This window comes from Sorex fumeus, unplaced genomic scaffold (assembly GCF_029834395.1).
Source record: "Sorex fumeus unplaced genomic scaffold, SorFum_2.1 ptg000050l, whole genome shotgun sequence".
NCBI lineage: Eukaryota > Metazoa > Chordata > Mammalia > Eulipotyphla > Soricidae > Sorex > Sorex fumeus.
This window is the reverse complement of record NW_026606107.1, coordinates 2,389,643-2,411,971: the sequence shown is the minus strand read 5'-3', so window position 1 is coordinate 2,411,971 and position 22,329 is coordinate 2,389,643. Positions and strand designations below refer to the sequence as shown.

General features: G+C 40.3%; 1 protein-coding gene across 5 annotated transcripts in view; it reads left to right on the top strand.

The window, feature by feature from the left end:
- The window catches only part of CSTF2 (cleavage stimulation factor subunit 2), a 41,912-nt gene that overhangs the window by 11,785 nt on the left and 7,798 nt on the right, over positions 1-22,329 (top strand). For 2 of the 5 annotated variants that reach the window (XM_056124144.1, XM_056124146.1), the window contains 8 exons: positions 5,741-5,803; positions 8,976-9,035; positions 9,831-9,972; positions 10,690-10,865; positions 11,432-11,709; positions 15,489-15,596; positions 16,423-16,548; positions 21,407-21,612. In XM_056124144.1, the coding sequence (XP_055980119.1) occupies positions 5,741-5,803; positions 8,976-9,035; positions 9,831-9,972; positions 10,690-10,865; positions 11,432-11,709; positions 15,489-15,596; positions 16,423-16,545 (950 nt within the window). In that variant the 3' untranslated portion in view covers positions 16,546-16,548; positions 21,407-21,612. Of the gene's footprint in view, positions 1-5,740; positions 5,804-8,975; positions 9,036-9,830; positions 9,973-10,689; positions 10,866-11,431; positions 11,710-15,488; positions 15,597-16,422; positions 16,549-21,406; positions 21,613-22,329 lie in introns of those variants that run through there. The other 3 variants (XM_056124147.1, XM_056124148.1, XM_056124145.1) reach the window with 2 other exon arrangements.

Here is a 22,329-nt window from a genome sequence, read left to right as displayed (position 1 = left end):
ACATTAGTTAGCCTCTATACTGTAGCTAGAGTCTAAAGGTTTTTGTTTGACATTGTCTCTTCCCTTGATTGCACATATGAGTAAAATTGTCTTCTGTTTATTTTCTCCTTCTGACTTACTTTGCTTAGCCACTTTTGGTAGTGCTAGCGACCCAGTCACTCAAACTCAGGGGTGCCCTTAACCACCAGGGTCATATACAGCGTTCTTGGGGGCAAGGAATGTGATGCCAGTGTTGGAACCCAGGGCCACTTCAGTTTCATCCCTATCCCTTCAGTTCTGTCTTTGGCTTGATAGTTTTCCCAGCCCTTCAGTAACATTTGTTACTTTATTTTTATAAAGTTGCTCAAAATAATTCATTGCATCTAATATTCAAATACAAATCCCACCACCGTGTACCTTCCCACCACCATAAGAGCAAAGCATGTAAAGATTGCTGTGTTTTATCCTGGAGCCATTTAAACCCTTGTATAAGGATAACAAGCATCTGTGTTAAACCCAAATGGATGTGTGCTACTTTTGGTACATCAGTGGGCTAGAGTATGAAAGATTGCGCTGCAGCAAATGTGGCCATGCGCTCCAGGAATTCTGAAATTTAGAATATGATTATAGAGTAGATTCACTAATGGGTAAGGTACATGTCACTCTTCTTCGAGGAGCTCTATTTCAGTGTCTGGATTTTGGACATTGATGAGATTACATGGAGCTGGGGGGAGGAGGCCCAGTCCCACTTCACGCAGTCTTGGAGATCTCAGTTACAGGTCCTGCATACCTGGGTTTTTCTGCAGGTTTCCTCATAGGTGAGAGAGCCTGTGGAGGGCTGCCTTGAGCATGACAGCAGTTGAGTTCTGGAGGTTTTCAGCTGCGGGGGTGGGGAGGGAAACTCAACCTGCTCCCCCTCCATGCTGTCCCGATGAAGACATCCTGGTGGGGCGTGGGGACGTTCTATGTTGTTTCATTCATTTAAGAGACTTTCCTTTCTCATTGTATAGACTTGGCTTCTTTGTCATAGTTGCCAGGTTGTCCAAAATAAGAATGAGATAATAAGATGTCTTCTGGGAGCTGGGTTTTAAGTCTTTGGGTCTTGGCCTTTGATGGGATTACATAGTGCCAGGGGGCTAGTTGGTGGGTGTGATCCCCTCCTACTGGAAGATGGAGGATCTGGGTGGAGCATGCTCAGCCCCGATCCGAGCAGGCTTGGAGATCTCAGCCACGAGACCTGCATGCCTTTGTTCCTCTGCTGGTACCTTCATGCGTGTGGAGAGTGGTCTCAGCGTGGTTGTGGCTGGTTCTGGAGGTCTTCGGCTGCCGGGGCTCTGCTCGGGGCGGGGAGGGAAACTCAACCCACCCCTCTCCAAGGGGCCCTGGTGAGGACAGCCAGGCGTGGTGGCAGGAGATTCTGCCCTGTTCTCTTCTGGGAGCTGGGTTTTGTAGTATCCTACCCACACGGCAGAGTCTGACAAACTCCCCGTGGTGTACCCAGTGTGTCAAATACCAGTAACAATGATGGGTCTCATTCTCCTAACCCTGAAAGAGCCTTGAATATGGCACTTTTTAAAATCTCAGGGCTAGGGTGAAGGAGATGTTACTGGTGCCTGCTCGAGGCAATCGATGAACAACAGGATGTCATAGATAAGAAACGCAGGTTTGTTTTTGCATTCATTGTTTTACTGACTTGTATGCCTTGTTTTTGTTCCAGTGCCTGACTTTCATTCACTGTCCCTGTTACTGTCCTCCCGTTGTTCATCGATTTGCTCGAGCGGACCCAGTAATGTCTCCATTGGAAACTTTTGTTGTTATGTTAAACTGTGTTTGGCATATCGAATACAGCACGGGTAGTTTGCCAGGCTCTGCCATGCGGGCGAGATACTCTCAGTAGCTTGCCGGGCTCTCCGAGTGGGGTGGAGGAATCGAACTCGGGTCGGCCATGTTGGCTGCATGCAAGGCAAACACCCTACCGCTGTGCTATGGCTCCAGCCCTGACTTTCATTATTACTTTGTAATACAGTTTGAAATCAAGGAAAATGATGACTATGTTTTTTGTTTCTCTCAAAATTGTTGTGACTATTCATGATCTTTTGTTGTCCTATACAAAGTTCTTTACCTTGAGGAATACTATTTCTAGGGGCTTGGAGACAGGGTACAGCATTTAAGCTGCTTTCCTTGCATATGGGTTCAGCATCCCATATAGTATCTTGAGTCCTACCAAGAATGATCCCTGAGCACAGATCCAGGAGTAAACCTGACCACAGCCAATGCTATTTGATAGGTATTGTGTTGACTCTGGGTCTAGCAATAGCACACTGGTAGGACGTTTCATTGCACGGGGCCAACCTGACCAACCCGCGTTCAATTCCTCCACCCCTCTCGGAGAGCCCGGCAAGCTACCCAGAGCATCTCGCCCGCACGACAAAGCCTGGCAAGCTACCCGTGACGTATTCGATATGCCAAACACAGTAACAACAAGTCTCAATGGAGACGTTACTGGGCCTGCTCGAGCAAATCGATGAACAACGAGAGAACAGTGACAGTGTTGACTCTAGATTGATTTAGGTAATATGGCCATTTTTTCCTTTTTATTTTCATTTAGGCACCATTATTTAGTGTTTGGGCTGGAGCGATAGCACAGCGGTAGGGCGTTTGCTTTGCATGCAGCCAACATGGCCAACCCGAGTTCGATTCCTCCGCCCCTCTCGGAGAGCCCGGCAAGCTACCGAGAGTATCTCGCCCACCCGGCAGAGCCTGGCAAGCTCCCCGTGACGTATTCGATATGCCAAACACAGTAACAACAAAGTCTCCAATGGAAACGTTACTGGGCCCACTCGAGCAAATCGATAATCAACGGGAGGGCCTTTACTTTTACTTACTTTATTTAGTGTTTGGGGAATAGAGTAGTGCTATACCATATATGCCGTCAGATTGCCCTAGCATCCTTCTACAACTGTGTCTAGAAAGATGACCATTTATTTATTTATTTATTTATTTATTGAATCACTGTGGGAAAGGTTACAAAGCTTTCAGGTTTATGTCTCAGTCATGCAAATATCAAACACATTTCCCTTTACCAATACTTATTTTTTACCATGAAGAACCCCAATAAAATCCCACCCCCCACCCCTCCCCGTCCCTGTGAGGCAGATGAATTCTAGTTAACACTCTATCTGCTTTGATTAGATTCATTGTTTCAATAAAAGATTCACCACTATTATTTAGAGTTTACCCCCCCCCCCCCCCAAATCAGACATGCTGAAAAAGCATTGTGAAGTGATTTGCTTTCTACAGCTGGGTTCAAGAATTAAATGTTGGTTTTGGATTTCTGCTATTTTACCTATTGACCCTGGAAGTATTTCTACTGAAAGTCAGATAGTTAAGAAATTGGTTTCTGTGCTCTGGAGTCATGGCCGTGCTGGAGAAAGATGACCATTTTTATGTTTATCTTTCCAATCTATAAACAGAATATTTGTTTCTTGTTTTATTTCTTTTAGTAATGTCTTATAGTTAATCTACTTGACCTAGTGGTGTTGGCTCTTCACTCTCCCAAATTATGCCTTCTCTTCTCAATCCTGATATTGAACACACAAATGATAAATCCCTTTCAGCATGATATTTAGAAAATCTGTATAATGGTACCATAATACAAGAAGTATGAGGAAATTTTGCTTTTAAAACGTTTTAATGTTCAAGTATCTGGGTACGACCTCAATAAGAAACAAATTATAGTGGTCAGGGCTGCTGGAGCGATAGCACAGTGGTAGGGCGTTTGCCTTGCAGGCAACCAACATGGCCGACCCGAGTTCGATTCCTCTTCCCCTCTTGGAGAGCCCGGCAAGCTACCCAGAGTATCTCGCCCGCACGGCAGAGCCTGGCAAGCCACCCGTGATGTATTCGATATGCCAAACACAGTAACAACAAAATCTCCAATGGAGACGTTCCTGGGCCCACTCGAGCAAATCGATGAACAAGGGAGGGCCTTTACTATAGTGGTCAGATGCTACTATATAAGTACTATTGACATTGATAATGTGAGACTCTAAGATGGTGAAAACCCTTTAAGGGTTAGCAAATCATGGCTCTCAGAATTTACTCAGTAATTACATTTCTGAGAGAAAAGTGTGTATATGTAAAAACACACTGCCCTCCCGTTGTTCATCGATTTGCTCGAGTGGGCCCAGTAACGTCTCCATTTTTTTGAGACTTGCTGTTACTGTGTTTTGCATATTGAATACGTCACACGCAGGCGAGATACTCTCGGTAGCTTGCCGAGCTCTCTGAGAGGGGCGGAGGACTCAAACATGGCTTGGCCAGACTGGCTTGCGCGCAAGGCAAACACCCATCCACTGTGCTATCGCTCCAGTAATTACATATCGCTCAGTAATTACATTTCTGAGAGAAAAGTGCGTATACTGAACAAAAATCTTTTTATACAGATAAAATTGATTTAGAGTCAAAGTTCATATCATTATTAAATGTATTTTGTCTTTTTGTGACAATTCTTGATTCTTATATGTTGCAGGACATTTAGTATACTTCTCGGCTTCTCAATTAAATGCAAATTGTACCCTCACCAATCTTTGTCTATAATCAAAACAGTATACCCTGCCATTTTCAAAATGCCTAAAGAATAGTACTTCTTGTGAGAGGAAATATCTTGGTTAATACCATTGACTTGCCAGAGGGTTTAGTCACTAATGAGATTATTCCTATGTAGCTCACTTTTTTGTTGCTGAATCCTAAAATACATTAACAAACTTCATTTTCTATCTAACTGCATTGCTTAGCAGTAAATTATGCAAACTACTTCTTATGAAACCCAAAGAAGAAATTTGTGAACTCAGCCACTGTACTTTTTTTTTTCGTTTGGGGTGGTGAGGGATGCCCAATGATGCTTAAGAGTTGTTCTAATGGGGCTGTAGTGATAGTACAGCGGGTAGGGCATTTGTCTTGCACGTGGCCGACCCGGGTTCGATTCCTAGCATCCCATATGGTCCCCCGAGCACCTCCAGGAGTGATTCCTGAGTGCATGAGCCACGAGTGGCCCCTGTGTACCTCCCGGTGTGACCCAAAAAGCAAAAAAAGTTGCTCTAAATCTGTGCTTCTGTTATTTGATGGTGCTTGGAGGACCATGTGGTGACAGGGATTAAATCTTAACTCCTATACTCTGATCCCTCTGCTAATTTTGTTTTGTTTGGGGGTAATTAACAAGGCTTCCTCCTGGCTTTGCACTCAGGGATCGCTTCTGGCAGACTCAGGAGACCTTATAGGTATGCTGGGAATTGATGCCAGGTCGGCCGCGTGCAAGGCAAGGCAAACACCTACCTGTGTGCTGTACTATCACTCTACCCTCACCTAACCCCCACAGTGCTAACTTTTAAATTAATTTTAATAAACCCTAATAGTGTCAGCTTTGTGCCTTTAATTCCGTTTTATGTATAAACTCCAGCAGAGAAGCTGGCATAACTAAGGAGCAAAGAAAGCCAGAACTCCACCTGATGATTGAACAAGTTTGTCAAGGAAGAACCTTAGGCCTAATGAAGAAGGGAGTCATTAAGTACTTTCACTCTCACATGCCCTTGTTGAGTCTCTAGGCTTTGAGGGACAGGATGTATGCTGTTTAATTGGAAAAAAAGCAAATCCTTGAGGCACATACCTATAATTTATCACTCTAATTCCCGTAGCGTCACAAAGATGTAATTTTTAAAAATATTTTTTCCACTTCATAATTTCCTGCCTTTTCTCCTCTTAGGGGGAATGCCAGCCCAGATGGGAATGCCAGGAAGTGGACCGGTGCCCATGGACCGGGGACAAGGTAAATAAATAGCGGTGTCTAATTATTATAGATTTAATTTGGAAATATTCTGTTTGCAACCATTAACCACATCTGTTCTTGAACTTTTAGTTAAAATTAATTGAAATGAGATAAAATCTAAAATTTTGTTTCTTGTTCACACTGGCCATATTTCAAGTACTTAGTACCCACATAATGGCTAGCGGCTACCATACTATGTATTGAAAATACATAGAATGTATCCATCCTCACAGAAAATTCTTTTGGGGAGTGCTAGTCTAGGTTTTTTCACCTAGTGAATCAGAGCCCAGCTCTATAAGTTTTGGTGGAACAAATGGATCTAAATAATTTTTAGTTTAAAACAATGTGTTTTCTTTAACTGTATTTAAATTGTCTTGACTTTCCCTGTTAGTATAGTGACTCTATTGATACATTCTCTTAACCCTATGGATAGCTGTTGAAGGAATTTTAATGAGAATGAGACATAATGAGTATAAGACTAAAACCCCAGAGGAAACTGGAAAAGAATGAAAGATCTATGAAACCAGTTTGATAAATATTTATTATGCTGTGTATCAGTAACACAAGATACTACCTAGGTAGCCAATTCAAAATTTCCACATTATTCCTTTTTTTTTAACGGGAGTTTGAAGAAAGAAAAAATGTAGTGGGAGGAGAGGCTCCATCACTGGAACAAAGGCCACGCTAAGAATATCAGAAAGAAGACCATCAACAACTCCAGGCTCTCCCCCTTGACAACCACCCTAGCAACAGACTTCATGGGGGCAGTTTTGCAATACTGTATATAAGTTACTTTAGCAGAGAAAAATGCATGTTTTCCCTCATCTCTGCCTAGTATATGTATTTTAGGTCACAATTCCCCATCGGGGGAAGTGGTCCACATGTGTGATGTGTAGTTTGTTTGTGGAATGTATTCTTCATCTTAGAAATGGGCTACAGCTCTACTTGGGATATGTAATTTGTTTTATTTCCCCACTGGAGAATCCCGTGTTCTTACTTGAACACATGTTTCTTTACTCCCATTATTTTCCACATAAACTTCATAAAAAAAGAAAAAGAAAAATTGTGGTGGTTCAGTTGCAGATAGTGTTAAGGAGAAGAGAGAGTGAGAAAACAGAAAGAATGGAGAATAAAACAGTATGCATGTGTAGCTAGGCACTTTAATTTTCATAAACAGCAGTGTGAATCAGAGGACAGTACCTCAGTTTTAACAGCTAAAGATGGAAGCTCAAGAATTTAGTTTCTAAGGTAAATGGTAAGTATTAGTATCTGACTAATATGGATTGGACTTCTCTTCCAACTAGCAAGTAATGAAGCTAAGAATTAGAAATCTCTGACTCCAAAAAATATTCCTCTGGGGCCTAAGCAAAAGTATGCTTGTTTGCCTTGGATGGAACCATTCTGGGTTTGATTCCCAGCACTTCACATATGGTCCACTGAGCACCGCCAGAAGTGATCCCTCACTACAGAGCCAGAAGTAAACCCTGAGCACAACCGGTCTGGCACAAAAACAAAAACCCAAAAATTCTCTCCTGTATCTTCCATTCTTACTCACTGGCTCCATATAATGAAGGGAGTCTGCTTTGGACACATAGAGAAAAGCATAAATTGCTGTTGTTTAGTGTATGGCCTTTTCATGAAGCTCATTGATTTAAGGAGCAAAATATAAGCCTGTTTACTCTACAGGTAAGACATCACTAAATGTCTTCCATAGATACTTGGAAACTGACTTGAAGTGAAACTAAAGTCCTCAAATATTTTGTTCAGTGTTGCAGTAATAGGAAATTTTTCCCTCATCAACATTAAAAGAAGTCCAATAATTCAAGGACATGCTAAATTCTCTATGATTTTCATTTGGGTTGGTTGCTGAAGCAGTAAAACTAAATTTTTTTACTTGTCAGGTATTAACAAACTCTTCGGCAAATAACTTACCTGGGCAGCCCACCAGGCTTTTGTGCTGTTCTGCTATTCCTCCCATCCCCACTGCCACTGCCTGTAGATTGTGTACCCCAGAGTATTTTTGCAGGCTGGTATTCAGGTTTCATTTATATTTTCACCTCTCCCCAGGCCTATCAGTGAAATTTATCTAATATCCCTTCCATAAGACATTTTCATTTCTACCATAAGTATATTTATCTTTCTAGTTCATTAATAGAGGAAAATGACATACTGAAAGTATGTCAAGGATTTCTTCCTGAAGAAACAAATGAGGTGTATAGTATTTCTTCCGTACCAGCAGAGGAAGCAAAAATGTTTTTAGATTTTTACCAAGTTTGCCTTTTCCTTCCTGGAAGCTATGCTTCTTTTGTGCATTTGTAATGGTAAAAGGCAATAGTGAGATATTAAAGAAGATACGCACTTAATCTTTTTTACTGGAGGAGGGTTACACCCAGAAGTGCTTGGGACTGACTCTTGGCTCTGTGCTCTGGAATCATTTCTGGCAGTACTTGGGGGAACATATGCAAAGCCCGGAATCAAACCTGGATCAGCCACATGCAGGGAAAGTGCCTTTAGTCCTGTACTATCTTTCTGGCCCTCCTATTTAATACTTTTTGATTGCAGAAACTTTTATGACAAAAGTAGTATTATCTCAGTTGTCCTCCAGATTCATTATGTTAGTAAGATTTTTTTTTGGCTTTTTTTGGGTCACACCCGGCGATGCTCAGGGGCCATCCTGGCTCTGCACTCAGGAATCAATCCTGGAGGTGCTCGGGGGACCATATGAGATGCTGGGGATCAAACCCAGGTGGGCCGCGTGCAAGGCAAACGCCCTACCCGCTGTGCTATTGCTCCAGCCCCTAGTAAGATTTTTTAAGTTTGTGTTTTTGCCTAGAAATTAAAAACATTTTAATATTTTTCTTTTTGTTGGTGGTATTATAAGGAAATTTGTGGAAAATGGTAGTAGTAGAGGCGAACATTAAAAATGGTTGGTTAATCTGTCCAAATAATATCAGCGGTCTACCGGTTTCACCTTAGAAACTTTTAATCAAGATGAACAGTTTCATGTCCCGAAGATTTTGTAGCTTGGGGCAAACTAACAAACTCTTCGCATTCTAACATGTATAACTCTCCTGTGTGTGTATATGTGTGTGCATGTGAATTTGCACACATATACACACACACAAGCTATTTGTGTCTACTCTTTCTTGTTTTGAATTTACTGCTTACCTAGGAACCCTACAACACTCGCCCGTGGGACCCGCCGGGCCTGCATCAATTGAGCGAGTTCAAGGTACCCATTGTATCTGCCAGATTCCATTTGCTTTTGTTTTCAGGAATGTTGAAAGTCCTCATGTTTGACTTGTTAGACAAACCCAAAGTAGGTAGTGTTTGGGGTTTTTGGTTTATTGTTGATTTTATTGGGTTTTTTGGCTTTGGTTTTGTTTTGGTGCCATGCCTGGTGATGCTTGGGGGCTACTCCTGGCTCTGTGCTTGAGAGTTTCTTCCAGTTCTTCCAGCAGTTCTCAGGGCCTCACGTAGCATGGAACCAGGGTTGGCTACATGCAGAGCATGCAGTCAGCCCATTGAGCTGTCTCTTTGGCCCACAATAAGACTGATATCATTACACAGGGCAGAGAACATAGACGGTATGGACATCTGTCCAAGCCTGTACTCCTTTCTTACCGTTGTCATGAGACTTGGATGGAATAATAGTCTGTAAGGAGAATAAATATTCTTGCAGAGCCATGGCAGTGCTCACATATGCCGAGACCTAACCTTTAATTGGGTGATTCCTTGAACTAATAATTGATCATAAGTAAAACTAGGAACTTAAGTTTCTTCAGGTTGCAGTGCTAGTCCTTGGCCAGTTGCAGCACATTTTACTTTATATAATTCCATCCATATCTCTGACATGGTCTAGAATCTGCCAATACCTTGCTTCTGTTCGTTAACTGCAAAAGGAGTCTATTTTGAGGTTTCACCCACTCAGAGGTGTCCAAATGATGTTGCCAGTTCTATATGGATTCATTTTTTATTTTGTTATGTGCCCTGCACAGCAGTAACTCCATATTTGTTTCCCTGTCAGTACCCATGCAAGATCCCAGAGCAGCAATGCAGCGTGGGGCCTTGCCTGCCAGTGTGGCAACTCCTCGAGGTCTATTAGGTGATGCGCCAAATGACCCACGTGGAGGTACTTTACTTTCTGTAACTGGAGAAGTAGAGCCAAGGTAAGCAGTACTATTGGACAGATCAGAATCCCCTCTTGCTTTGAAAATAAGACTTTTCCTAGTACCAGTTATAGTTGTTTGTATACTTCAAAAGTTAAATATTTATGGCCACTGTCCAAGACTAAGCACTTCTTGGACAGATCTATAAAGTTGAGTATGTCATTTTGAGCTAAACATGACTATTATATTTTCGGAAATTGAAAATTCTGGTACATATCCAAACTATAAACTTACTTTGATTCCTGGTTTCAGAAATATTCATTTGTATAAAAACTCATTTGTAATGATGGTATTGGAGATGATACCCAGTTCTGCTCTGAGTTTGTCCTTGAAATCATTTTAAAGACACAATTCTGTGAAACAGGCAATAATATTTCATATCTCCATTTTACAGATGAAGAAACTGAAGCCTAGGGAAGTTATGCAAAATGCCCAAGATCATATGTCTACTGAATGATGGGGCCTTGATTTGACCCATGTTCTTAAACACTGATAGATATTAATTCCTCTTAATTATAAGTGTCCCAGTCAAATAGGAAATTTAAGAATAAGTGGATTTACTTCAGAGGCTTTTCTTTAGCCTGTTTTGGCTTATTTTCTTTTTAGCATATGGGCTGATATTTTGCATCAAGTTACTTGTTTTTTACTTTCTGAACTTCTGGTTGATAATTTTTAATTGTTTTAATCTGTTTGAAAATATATTTTCTCCATCTCTAGAGGTTACCTCGGACCACCTCACCAAGGTCCTCCTATGCACCATGTCCCTGGCCATGATAGCCGTGGCCCACCCCCACATGAGATGAGGGGAGGGCCATTAGGTGAGCCTAGACCTCTAATGGCAGAGCCAAGAGGACCCATGCTAGATCAGAGGGGTCCGCCCTTGGATGGCAGAGGTAAGGGGAGACCACATTAAAAGTCTGGTAATTGTGGGCTGATGATGAACTTGGATACCTTAGTTTGTAATCTATGATAAAGTTAGCAGTAGGACTGACAAATGTTAAAAATATTTTGCAGGGTCTGGAGAGATAGTATAAGGGTTAAGAAACATGTCTTCCCTGTAGTAACCTCATTGTGCTTTTCAGCACCACATGATCTCATGAACAACCCTGGGGGCAGCCTGGAGGCTCCAAAACACCCCTGGGGTGAGTTGGTAATCCCTGGAGCTGCAGGGTTCGAGTAATACTGCATCCTTGTTTCTACACCACAGCTAGCGATGCTCAGGGGTTACTCCTGGTTCTGCACTCGGGAATTACTCCCTGCAGTGCTTAGGGGACCAAATGGGATGCCAGGGATCAAACCCAGGTCCCCAGTGCAAGGCTAGAGGCCTACTTGCCGTGCTATCTCTCTGGCCCTCAGTTTGTGTCTGTGTGTGGTTTTTTTGTTTGTTTGTTTGTTTTTTGATTCTTTTTGTAATAAAGGTGCATAGTTGTTCAGTGGTTTTCTTGCAACTTTCTTTTAGGTGGAAGAGATCCCAGAGCCATGGATGCCCGGGCCATGGAGGCACGAGCCATGGAGGCAAGGGGATTGGATGCTAGAGGATTGGAGGCTCGTGCAATGGAAGCCCGAGCAATGGAAGCCCGAGCGATGGAGGCCCGAGCAATGGAGGCCCGAGCAATGGAAGTTAGAGGGATGGATCCAAGGGGCCCTGTCCCTGGCCCTAGAGGCCCTCTGCCTGCTGGAATCCAAGGGCCTGGTTCAATTAACATGGGGGCAGTTGGCCCTCAGGGGTCCAGACAGGTATGTTCTAACACTTCTATTTTCTCTGAGATATATTCATTTAAGAATTGATTATGGAGCCTGGTTATAGTTGCTTTCTGATTTGTGCTATTCCTCAGCTTGCTAGAGGGGAAAGATTATGCTTTTCAATTTCTCTGTCCCATAGGTTGGTAATTTTCTGCATATAGTGACTATAGGCCAAAAGAGCAACCTTATCTCACAATTTCAGGAGCTCCTTTATTCACAGTTGTGCCCCTAGAAATTTGGAGGAAAACCCATCAGTGGAATGTAGAAGTAAATAATTTAAAAATCTCCCCCAAATTATGTAATGTGCAACCCTAAATAACACTGTTAAAGCATATGAAGAGCTTTAATGATCATTTAGATAATTTTAGATTTGTAGAGATCTACTTTTCATTAATCACATAGCCTAAGTGAACAGGGGGTATGAAAGTCAGTTTATTCATGCTCAACTTAACACCTGTGCAGCTGGGGGCAGAGAGCTAGTACAGAGATAAGGTACTTGTTTTGATGTAGCTGACCCCAGTTTGCTCCCTGGTATCACATCTGGTTCCCTGAGCAGGCGTGATCAGTGAGTACTCTGGGTGTGGTCCAAAAACCAAAGAATAACAAAAAAATCCTATGGAACAGAATTTTTATCTTTTCTGGGTTGTCCGGGGCTGGAGCAATAGCACAGCAGGTAGGGCGTTTGCCTTGCACGTGGCCAACCCGGGTTCGATTCCTCCATCCCTCTCGGAGAGCCCAGCAAGATACCGAAAGTATCCCGCCCTCATGGCAGAGCCTGGCAAGCTCCCGTGGCGTATTCGATACGCCAAAAACAGTAACAAGTCTCACAATGAAGACATTACTGGTACCTGCTTGAGCAAATCAATGAACAACGGGATGAGAGTGCTACAGTGCTGGGTTCTCCAGCTGTGTGTATGTAGTGGTCTATGATTGTTTATGGAAGGTCATCAGCCCTCTCTCCACCCCCAGTAGATTATGTAATGGTTGCATATGAATGAGTATCTTCCCCAAGCTCTTCCACATTACTTTTCTGTGTACTTCGGTCTCCCTTCTATATGTTTATATGCTTTCTTCTGTAGGTGTGTGTTTGTGACAGGGAGAGAGAATATGAATAAATGTCTGAACTGTAATGAAATACATTTGTCATACCCACTTCTCATTTTATAAGCATGGAAACTGTGGCCCACAAATTCAGGTGACTGTCCAGATTCACATAACTGAAACATGGCAGAGCAAGGAATAGAGCCCCTGATTTTTCCCCTTCTCTGTACTTCTCTGTCCTTTTAGCTTCATGTTGTATGCATGTCTATGTGTCTTCCACCCTGACTTTAATGCTAAGTAGATTTTTCCTGGTATGTGTAGAATAAAACTGTTCTGTTATTTTTCAGGTTTTATTTTTTTAAAAAACACACGTTGATGTGCCTTGTTTTTTAATTGGGCCTTTGTGGTCAGTAGCTACATAATAGAAATTGTTTTTATGCATTAATTGTTGCATGTCTTTATTAAGAACATACTGTGTGCCCAACGGAGAGCTATATGTACTGTAGATACAGTAATGTGAAGTCCATGCCTGAATGGTACTTGCATTCTAGAGACAGACAAAATATTATAGACAATATGATGTGTGTGTGCTTGTGCTTTTGCAATGCTTTCAGTAACTTTCTGGAGAGAAACATTAAAATAATGGTTTGAAGACCATTTCTTCATAATGTTTTTCCCTTTGTTACTGCTAGTGCTGGCACTCATTACCCTGTAATATTTGGGTTATATAGTTTTCTCTACTGGATTGTGTAAATTCAGTTATATCTGAGGCAAAGAAATTTAAAATTTTACCTTCAAATCTTTGTTTTGTTTTGGGTCCATACCCTAGTAGCCCCATGCATTGGCTACTCAACATGGAGCTTGGAAGTCACTTAAGCAGTTCTCAGAGGATCAGAAGGTGCTCTAGCCAGGGTTCTAGCTTGCAAAACCTGTGCTCCAGGCCTTGTGCTCTCCTATCAGCCCCTTCAATATTTTTGAAACTGTTAAAAGTTAATGTTTACTTTAAAATAAATTTTATTTTCACTCTAGGGGCTGGAGAGATAATAAAGGGTGCTTACTTTGTACATGGCGGACCACAGTTCTGTCTCTGGCACTATATATGGTCCCTTGAGCACAGAGCTAGGAGTTAGTCCTAAGTATCACTAGATATGGCCCCCAAACCAAAAAACTTATGCCCTGTGTGGAAGATAATACAAGGGTCAAGGTAGTTGATTTGACTCAGCTGACCTGAGTTCGATCCTGGCAAGGACTGCCAGGAGTAATCTCTGAGTAAAGAGACAGAAGCAAGCCCTAAGCACAACCTGGTGTCTCCTGAAACACACACCCTACTCCATCCACCACCCTCCCAAAAGATATATAAGAAGAACTCACTTTACTTCCTCTCCTATACTCATCTCCCTTGTGGTCTACCCATATTCTATACATGTTTTTCTAATATATATTCCTATCAAATAAGAATCTACCTTTTTTCCCCTTTTGGCTGCTCTGTCTTTAAAATCTGTGTATCCTTTTTTTCCATAACTTCAGATCTTTCATTATTCAGACAGTGGCTCGTTTTAGTGTGAGAGTTAGTGCTATTAGTAATTTCTCTGAGGTAGACCATAAATGGTGCTGGCTCAGGAAAACTTGAGAATGGCTGCCCGTATATTACTTGTCAGTCTAGAAGAGGCAGTCCTGGAGACTTGAAATGACTTTTTAAGTGTTCAGATCATGTTATGAACCTCTAGCTAGTACTGATTTGAAGCTTTAAGAAAGTCATCCTCATAAGTATTTTAGATCTATAACAGATCATCAAGGTTCAATTTCGGTGAAAAGAGCATAAAGTGAGAAATTAGGTCTCAAGTTTGTTAACAGTTTGTGTTTAATGAGCTTACTCAAGCTCTGGGTGAATTAATGCCTTTACATGAGTATAATTCCAGAATCAGACTCTTTACATTTATCTTAATGCTCTAAGTCCTTTTCCTTAGGTTCTGGGATCTTCAAAAATGGAAAATAAGATATATAATTGTACTTTATTTTTTAAACTCAAATCAGTCATATTTCTTGGTTTCTATTTAGCAGGAATTTTCTACAGCATAGGCTCTGTGGGAAATTATAGTAAGTAGATATTTGGGGGCACGGTATATAACTCAGTGGAACACTTGCTTTCCATTTGTGAGGTTTCAAGTTCAATACCTAGCATTAGTAAAAACTCTAAGAAGCAAATGTTGGGCTAGTAGCTGTCTTATTAAGAGGTATAGCGTGCACTTTCTAGCATTGCCATTATTAGCTCTTATTTGTGCAGGAGAGCCCTTTAAGATGACTGCCTTGTCCAAGTGAACTCATGTTATAAAATGTCCTTGTGCTTATATCTTCCCCAGTGAACCAACATACATTTTCTGTAGATAATTTTTTGGATCTCACTTCTGTCCGACCAAGCACTATAGAAGATAATACAGGGGTCAGAGAATATAGTTTTCAGGATGCTCTTAATGGTCCCTCTGCTTATGTGCCTGAATATTATTTGATCTGTTGGTGTCCAGTTGTGCTATGTGATATTATCAATGAGGCTAAAGCTATTATAAGCAAATGTGTCTTAACTTGGTAGTTGCTCTCTGGCTATATTCTGCCTCCTGTTTTGGTAATAGTAGGAAGTTATATTCAAATTTAAAAGTTTGTTTTGCTCACTCATTTATAATCAGTTCAATTTTTTCATCATTACTGTTACTGAATTCTGGTCTCTGTACTTATAGGTCCAAGTCATGCCAGGGGCAGGCATGCAAGGAGCCAGTATTCAGGGTGGACAGCCTGGGGGCTTTAGTCCTGGGCAAAGCCAGGTGACTCCACAGGACCATGAAAAGGTAAGAATGCTATCTGACTTTCTCTGTATACGCAAAACTGGATTCCTGTTTTCACAGTTAACAGGTGAATATCAGTGTCTCTTTGAAATTTATATTTACTGTTACCTAAAATTTTTTCACCTCTTTATAATATTCGTAAATGAATTGCAGACAATCTTATATTTTAGACTTATTTGTCAATAATAGTAATCTTGTATATAACACGTTTGCCTAAAATGGCCTAAAATGTTTTCTCATTTCTACCTCATATTTAAAAACAATAACTGACTCCCCACCAATATTACTATTTCTGTATTGTCTGTTGTGGGAAGCTCATGTCTGATGAAAATGGTAAAACTTTTGAGAAGGAGATACTCTTAAAACAGTGAAAAATTAAAGACTTTCCAGAGTACAGATATCATCTTTGTAAGAACTTTGAAATCATAAAATGTCTGTTTGGAATCTAATTGGTAGATATAGTTATGCCTGTGCCTTTTGTTACCAAATAGGGGGGAGCAGGAGCTATACCTGATAGTGCTCAGTGGCTACTCCTTTTCTGTACTCAGGAATCATTCCTGGTGGTGCTTGGATACCGTATGCCGTCTAGAGATTCACATTGGGATTAACTATATGCAAAGCAAGTACCATACCTCCCTGTAATATGTGTGTGGGCCCTCCAAATGTTTTAGAGGGTTTTTTGGTAGGTTAGTTGGGTGGTTTTTGGCCACCTGTTTTCTCTGTGTGGAATAGCCTTTTGTGAACAGAAGTAGGGTGGTTTTTTAGCTGCCATTATTAAAATTCACTTTTATTTTGTCCTTGACTACAATTTTTTTTTTCATCTGCATAGGCTGCTTTGATCATGCAAGTTCTTCAGCTTACTGCAGACCAGATTGCCATGCTGCCTCCTGAACAGAGGCAAAGTATCCTGATCTTAAAGGAACAAATACAGAAATCCACTGGAGCACCTTGAAAGGTCAGCACAATTATTCAGCCTGAATCTGATAAGTTCCTTGTGCATTTGGTTTTGGGGTCACACCCGGCGATGCACAGGGTTTACTCTTGGCTCTGCACTCAGGAGTTACTCCTGGCGGTGCTCAGGGGACCATATGGGATGCTGGGAATTGAATCCGGGTCGACCGTGTGCAAGGCAAACGCCCTACCTCTCTGTCCAGCCCTAGTTCCTTGTGCATTTGAGGTATATGTTTTCAGTCTTCACCAACAAGACTGTCTTGACCTCCAGATTCAATGAAGACTTCGCTCCTATTAACCTGACTCTTTACCTTGAAATGATCTCCTGCATGTAGAGGGACTGCCAGGGTTTGGCAGTATAGAGCCTCAAATGCCAGAGGCCCTCCAGCTTGGGTGCTCAGGCACTGTTGGTCATTTGTGATCTGAAGCCTAGCACACCAAGGTACACATGACCATAATCCCAAATCACGGCTCAGGTGAGCCATATTTCTACTTTAACCTCCACTGCCAGACCCAGACACCAGCAACTCTGGGTCAGAGTACAAGTTGACTAGACCTCAACATTGTAGCTGCTACAGGGCAATCATGACCCACAAGGCTTCCAGGCCCACATACTCTCAGAGCTATTAAGGACTGACTCAGGTTTTTGAGCATGCAGCGCTGATCATTGCTCAGGCCAGCTTATAATCAGACCTTTATCCTTAGACGTCTTATGGCATCAGGCATAACAGAGATGTCTAGGAATTCACTGTTATGATAGATGGGCACAAAAGCATATGAAGTTCTTTAAATCCATCAGAACTTTCTAACCTCATTAAGACTTCCAAACAATTCTATTGATGTTTAATTAAATGAAGTCAATGAAAAAGATTGATATGCTCAGAGAATGCTTGAAAGTATAAAAAATTGCCCAACAGAAATTAATGAGTACTATTGATGAGGTTTTTTTTTAAAGTGAGATTTGGTGGAAAAGAAGAGGCCAAAACCTGAATTAGTGACCTGGAGGAAATCATCAAAAAGAGAAGAAAAATAAGTCTTATAACAAGCCTCTGGACTGTGACAAAAGAGAAGAAAAATTGAAAAGAAAACACTATTTCAAGAAGAGCATATGAAGAATAACATTCGTATCATAATGAAATGTCCTGGAAGGAGAGGGGAAAAATTGTTGTTAGAAAAAAATAATAACTGAAAAGAATTTCCCCAGTCTGAGGGAGATATATATCCTAATCCAGGATCCAAAGAGTTCCAAACAATTTAAACCCAAAGGGAAAACACCAAGATAGCGTGTAACCAGATGATAAAAACCAGAGATGATCCTAAAAGCAAGAGAAAAGTCTCACAGATAAGAGAACCCCCAAAAGATTCACATTGGCTTTCTCAAATAAGACTATATATGCAAGAACAGAATAGGATGTTTCCAAAGTCTTGAATGAGAACAACCAACAATCAAGAATCTTTGATCCTTCCAGAACAGAAGGAATGATAAACTTTCAGACGAAGGTATTCATTGTCTCTAAACCATCTTTGCAAGGAATACAAACTGTCATCTGTGAAAGGCAAGTATATGCTACTTGGAAACAGTAAGATACAGAAAATGAGCACCAGAAAGAGAGAACTTCCACCAGAATTTTGACCAGAAAGGAGAACTTCCAGAATTAAGTGGAGATATTTTTGCTTTAAATTTAAAAGGGGAATAAGCATAGAACTTTAAATGTGAACTGCATGATAACCTTGAAGCAAAAGTAGTTAGAAGAAACAAGAGGCAATTGGACGCTGATCACTACACAAGGACTTTTTTTATTTATTGTTTTAATTGAACCAGGATATGCAATATTGTTAAATATTCGTTTAATGCATATATCATACCTACACCACATTCATCACCAGAGTGCTGTACCACCTGTGTTCCAAATGCCCCTCCCAGCCATTTCCCCTTAACTAAGCTCGGTTCTGTAAACAATATCTCTAGTACTAATTTTGGCTAATTCTTTTTCCCTGGTTTATTTCTTTATATATGAAAGTATATCAGTAAGTAATAAAAATCTCTAGATTAAAAACAATCACCTAAATAGACATAGAGACATTCAATATAAATAAAAATTGATTTATTATTGAAAAATATTTTAAAACCCCTTTAGAAAGCTAGGACTAAACAGAATTTTCTTAATCTAGTAGTGAGCAGCCATAAGCTCAATGAGCAAATGCCATACTTGATAGCAAAGTGCTGAGAAATTACCTTATAATGAAACTTTTTAATACTTCTTGCAAAACTGGTTTCAAAGTTATGGATTCCCTAAGCCTATAAAGACTTTTGATTGTAAAATGGGTGCAGTAAGCTATAGCTAAGATCATGCTCAGTGGCAAAAATACGAATATTTTTCTGCTTTAGAACAGTTAAGGGTGTTTACTTTCTCCACTAATATTCAATATAGTATTGAAAATCATAACCGCAGAAATTAGTCAATAAAAAGTATCAAGGGCAATAAAACTGGAAAAAAGTAAACTATTATTATTTGCAGATGACATGATAATATACATAGAAAATCCTACCAGCACCAGGAATTAAATTATAGAATAAACCATATAGTAAATTAGTAAGCTATAAAATCAAGACCAAAAATATATTTCTATATGGAAACAGTGAACTAGAAATGTATTTTAAAGGAAATGCTTTAAAATCCCGTTTACAATTTCCAAAAACTTAGTTACCCTAAGAATCAACTGAACAGAGAAAATGAAAGGTTTATGCATTGAAAGAAAGAAAAGACACAAGAATGGAAGAATATTTTATGTTCAGGGATTAGAAGAATTAACATTGTTACAATGACCTTCCCTCCCAAAACATTGTACAGATTCAGTGCAATCCCCATCAAACTTCCAGTGTTCTTCAAGGACATAGATCAGTGCTCCAAATTTTTCTGTACAACTCCCCCAAAAGCCGAAGCAATTCTGAGTGAACAAGATTTTAATATTTTAGTACTTTTTTTTTCCTTTTTGGGTCACACCTGGCGATGCTCAGGGGTTACTCCTGGCTCATGCACTCAGGAATCATTCCTGGCGGTGCTCGGGGGACCATATGGGATGCTGGGAATCGAACCTGTGTCGGCCATGTTGGCTGCGTGCAAGGCAAACGCCCTACCCGCTGTGCTATCACTCCAGCTCCTATTTTAGTACATTTTATGCTATCACTAAAACACACGTACAGAAAATAACTATATATCTGTCTATAGACTCTAAATGAATGAATTCTAATGCAAAATTATCATAGGAAAATGTTAAACTACTAGACTTTTAGTGTGACTAGCACTTTAACATTTTAGTTCAACATCCCATTCTGTTTTCTAAAGTATGAGCTTTATCTGCCTGTTATAACCAGGGGAATAGGTAAATATATTTTGAGGAATAGATAAAATTGTCTGCTTTTTCTAATTTACTTTTGCCGGAAGAGACATTTTCTACAATGTAAGAAAATTATTCTCTTCAAAATAATGAAAGTTCTTTCATTATTTTTTTTTGTTTTTTTGTGTTTTTTTTTTGTTTTTTGTTTTTTGTTTTTTTTTTTGCTTTTGGGGTCACACCTGGTGGCTCAGGGGTTACTCCTGGCTCTGCACTCAGGAATTAGTCCTGGCGGTGCTCAGGGGACCATACGGGATGATGGGAATTGAACCCATGTCAGCCACATGCAAGGCAAACGCCCTACCTGCTGTGCTATCGCTCCAGCCTTCATTATGTATTCTTACGAGACTGTTTATTTCTAAGCCTAGCACAAGAGTTTTTGTCAACCTTTTATAAAGAATTACAAACTTGGAAAGTTGGACAAATAATAGAGAGCCTTATATACACTTTATTTACCCAACTTCATCAGAAGCTGTCTTTTAGTATTTTTATATATAATACCAAGAACTTGATGGACATTGGTATACTGTTGTTGATTAGAATGCGGATTTTGTTTCATTCTCCCTTATTCCATTTTTAAGCATACATTAACTTGAGTATATGTAGTTATACAAGTTTTTGAGGACACAAGATTTTTATTTTGTGATTTTTGTGCTACACCCATAAGTGCTCAAGTCTTCTGGCTCTGTGCTCAGAGATCACTCCTGTCAGTGGTCTGGTACAGAGGATTGAAACTGTCTGCTGCATGTAAGGCAAAGTGCCTTACCTACTGAACTCTCTGACACCTTGTGAACAAGGTTTTAATTGTGTACTTATGTGTACTGTGACCAAAATATTTGCTGTCTCTATCTTTTAAAGCGTTTATTTTTACAGTAGTACAAGTATTACTGATTTGTACTTTCCGGGTGCTATTACATCATGCTCACCTCCAGCATACCAAGACACCCCCCCCCTACTTTTATCCCATGGTTCCTTCTCCCTCTTCGCATCTTCAGTTTACAGTTCTATTGACCAAATCTCACTGTCCCTTTGTCTTACACCTCGCTCATTATGAGCTATCTCTGTTGTTACTGTCAAGCTTATAAAATGTGTCTGTTAGATACAGTGGTTCTCAGCCAGAGGAAGTTTTGCCCTTTCATATCATTTGGAAATGTCTGGAAACCATTTGGGAATATGTACTACTGGGCTTTGGTGGGTAGAGACTAGAGATACTACTAAACATCCTACAATGTACATGACATCCCCCATAGCAAAAATTGAGTTATCTGGCCCCCGATAACAGTGCTGAGAAATCCCTGTTATAAAGAGTGATTACGTTGGGGAGAAAGGAGGCAGGCACCATCTGTCCCAGATGATTTGTCATGTATGTAGCCTCTCTTACCTCAACCTTTTGATTTTTTTCCTGATGTTTGGGAAAAAAATTTTTTCTCCAGTTCTAATGGCTTTCTCCCAACTTTTCCTTACAGGTTTTCAAAAATACCTGGCAACCAATCTGGAAAATAATTCCATAACTTTCTTAATATGTTGCAAAAAGATGACTTCTGCATCCTAACCCTTGAATGATTCAAATTGGTGCCAGGTGGAGGACTCCCATCACCTTCTTTCAGAACAAAATCATTCTGTTGTCTTAGTTTGTATATTTTATGTGACTTGTAATAAACTTTGGACACAATGTTAGTATAGTGCAAATTGCTATGTAGACCTTTATACTTTCAAAAGCTGAACATCAAGGGTAGAGCTTTAGATCTGTTTTTTACCCTTAACTCTGCAGTATTGTGCTTTAATGTTATGTTGCCTAGCCCTGTTTTTCCTTTCAGTTCTTTTTGATATTTGAGTGTCTCTTAAAAACAGTGTTTTCTGGATCTTCATATTTGCTTATGTTTGCTTCAGGAATAAGATTTGCCCTTTGAGACTTTGAGAGCTTGTTAGAACTTCTGAGTAAACTGGGAGAACATAGCACTTGCTTAGAGCTATTTAGTGCTAAGAAGGTTAACAAAACTAAGACCCTAGAAGAGCATTGTGTTTAGAAAAATCAAGTATTAAAAAGTGTCAATTAGTCTGTTCACTTAGGTAGTTCAGAGTTAAGACAAAGAGTTTGAGCACATCGACACAAGAGACTGGTTGACTCTCATAAGTCCTAAAACTCTTCAGTTTAGATAGTCAACCTTAAAAGTTTTTTAAGACCCTAATTATCACATTCACGATAAAGTAGAAGCTTAAGAAAAATCAAAGGAACAAAATACATTTCCCACTGTCTTCTAGATTATCACTAACCTACACAGCCCTGCCATTTACCAATTTATAGAAACAGAAAACTTAAATTTTACATTACTTTCATTTAAGCGGACCAAACATAGACACAACCAGATTCCCCATTAGGCCTTTTTTT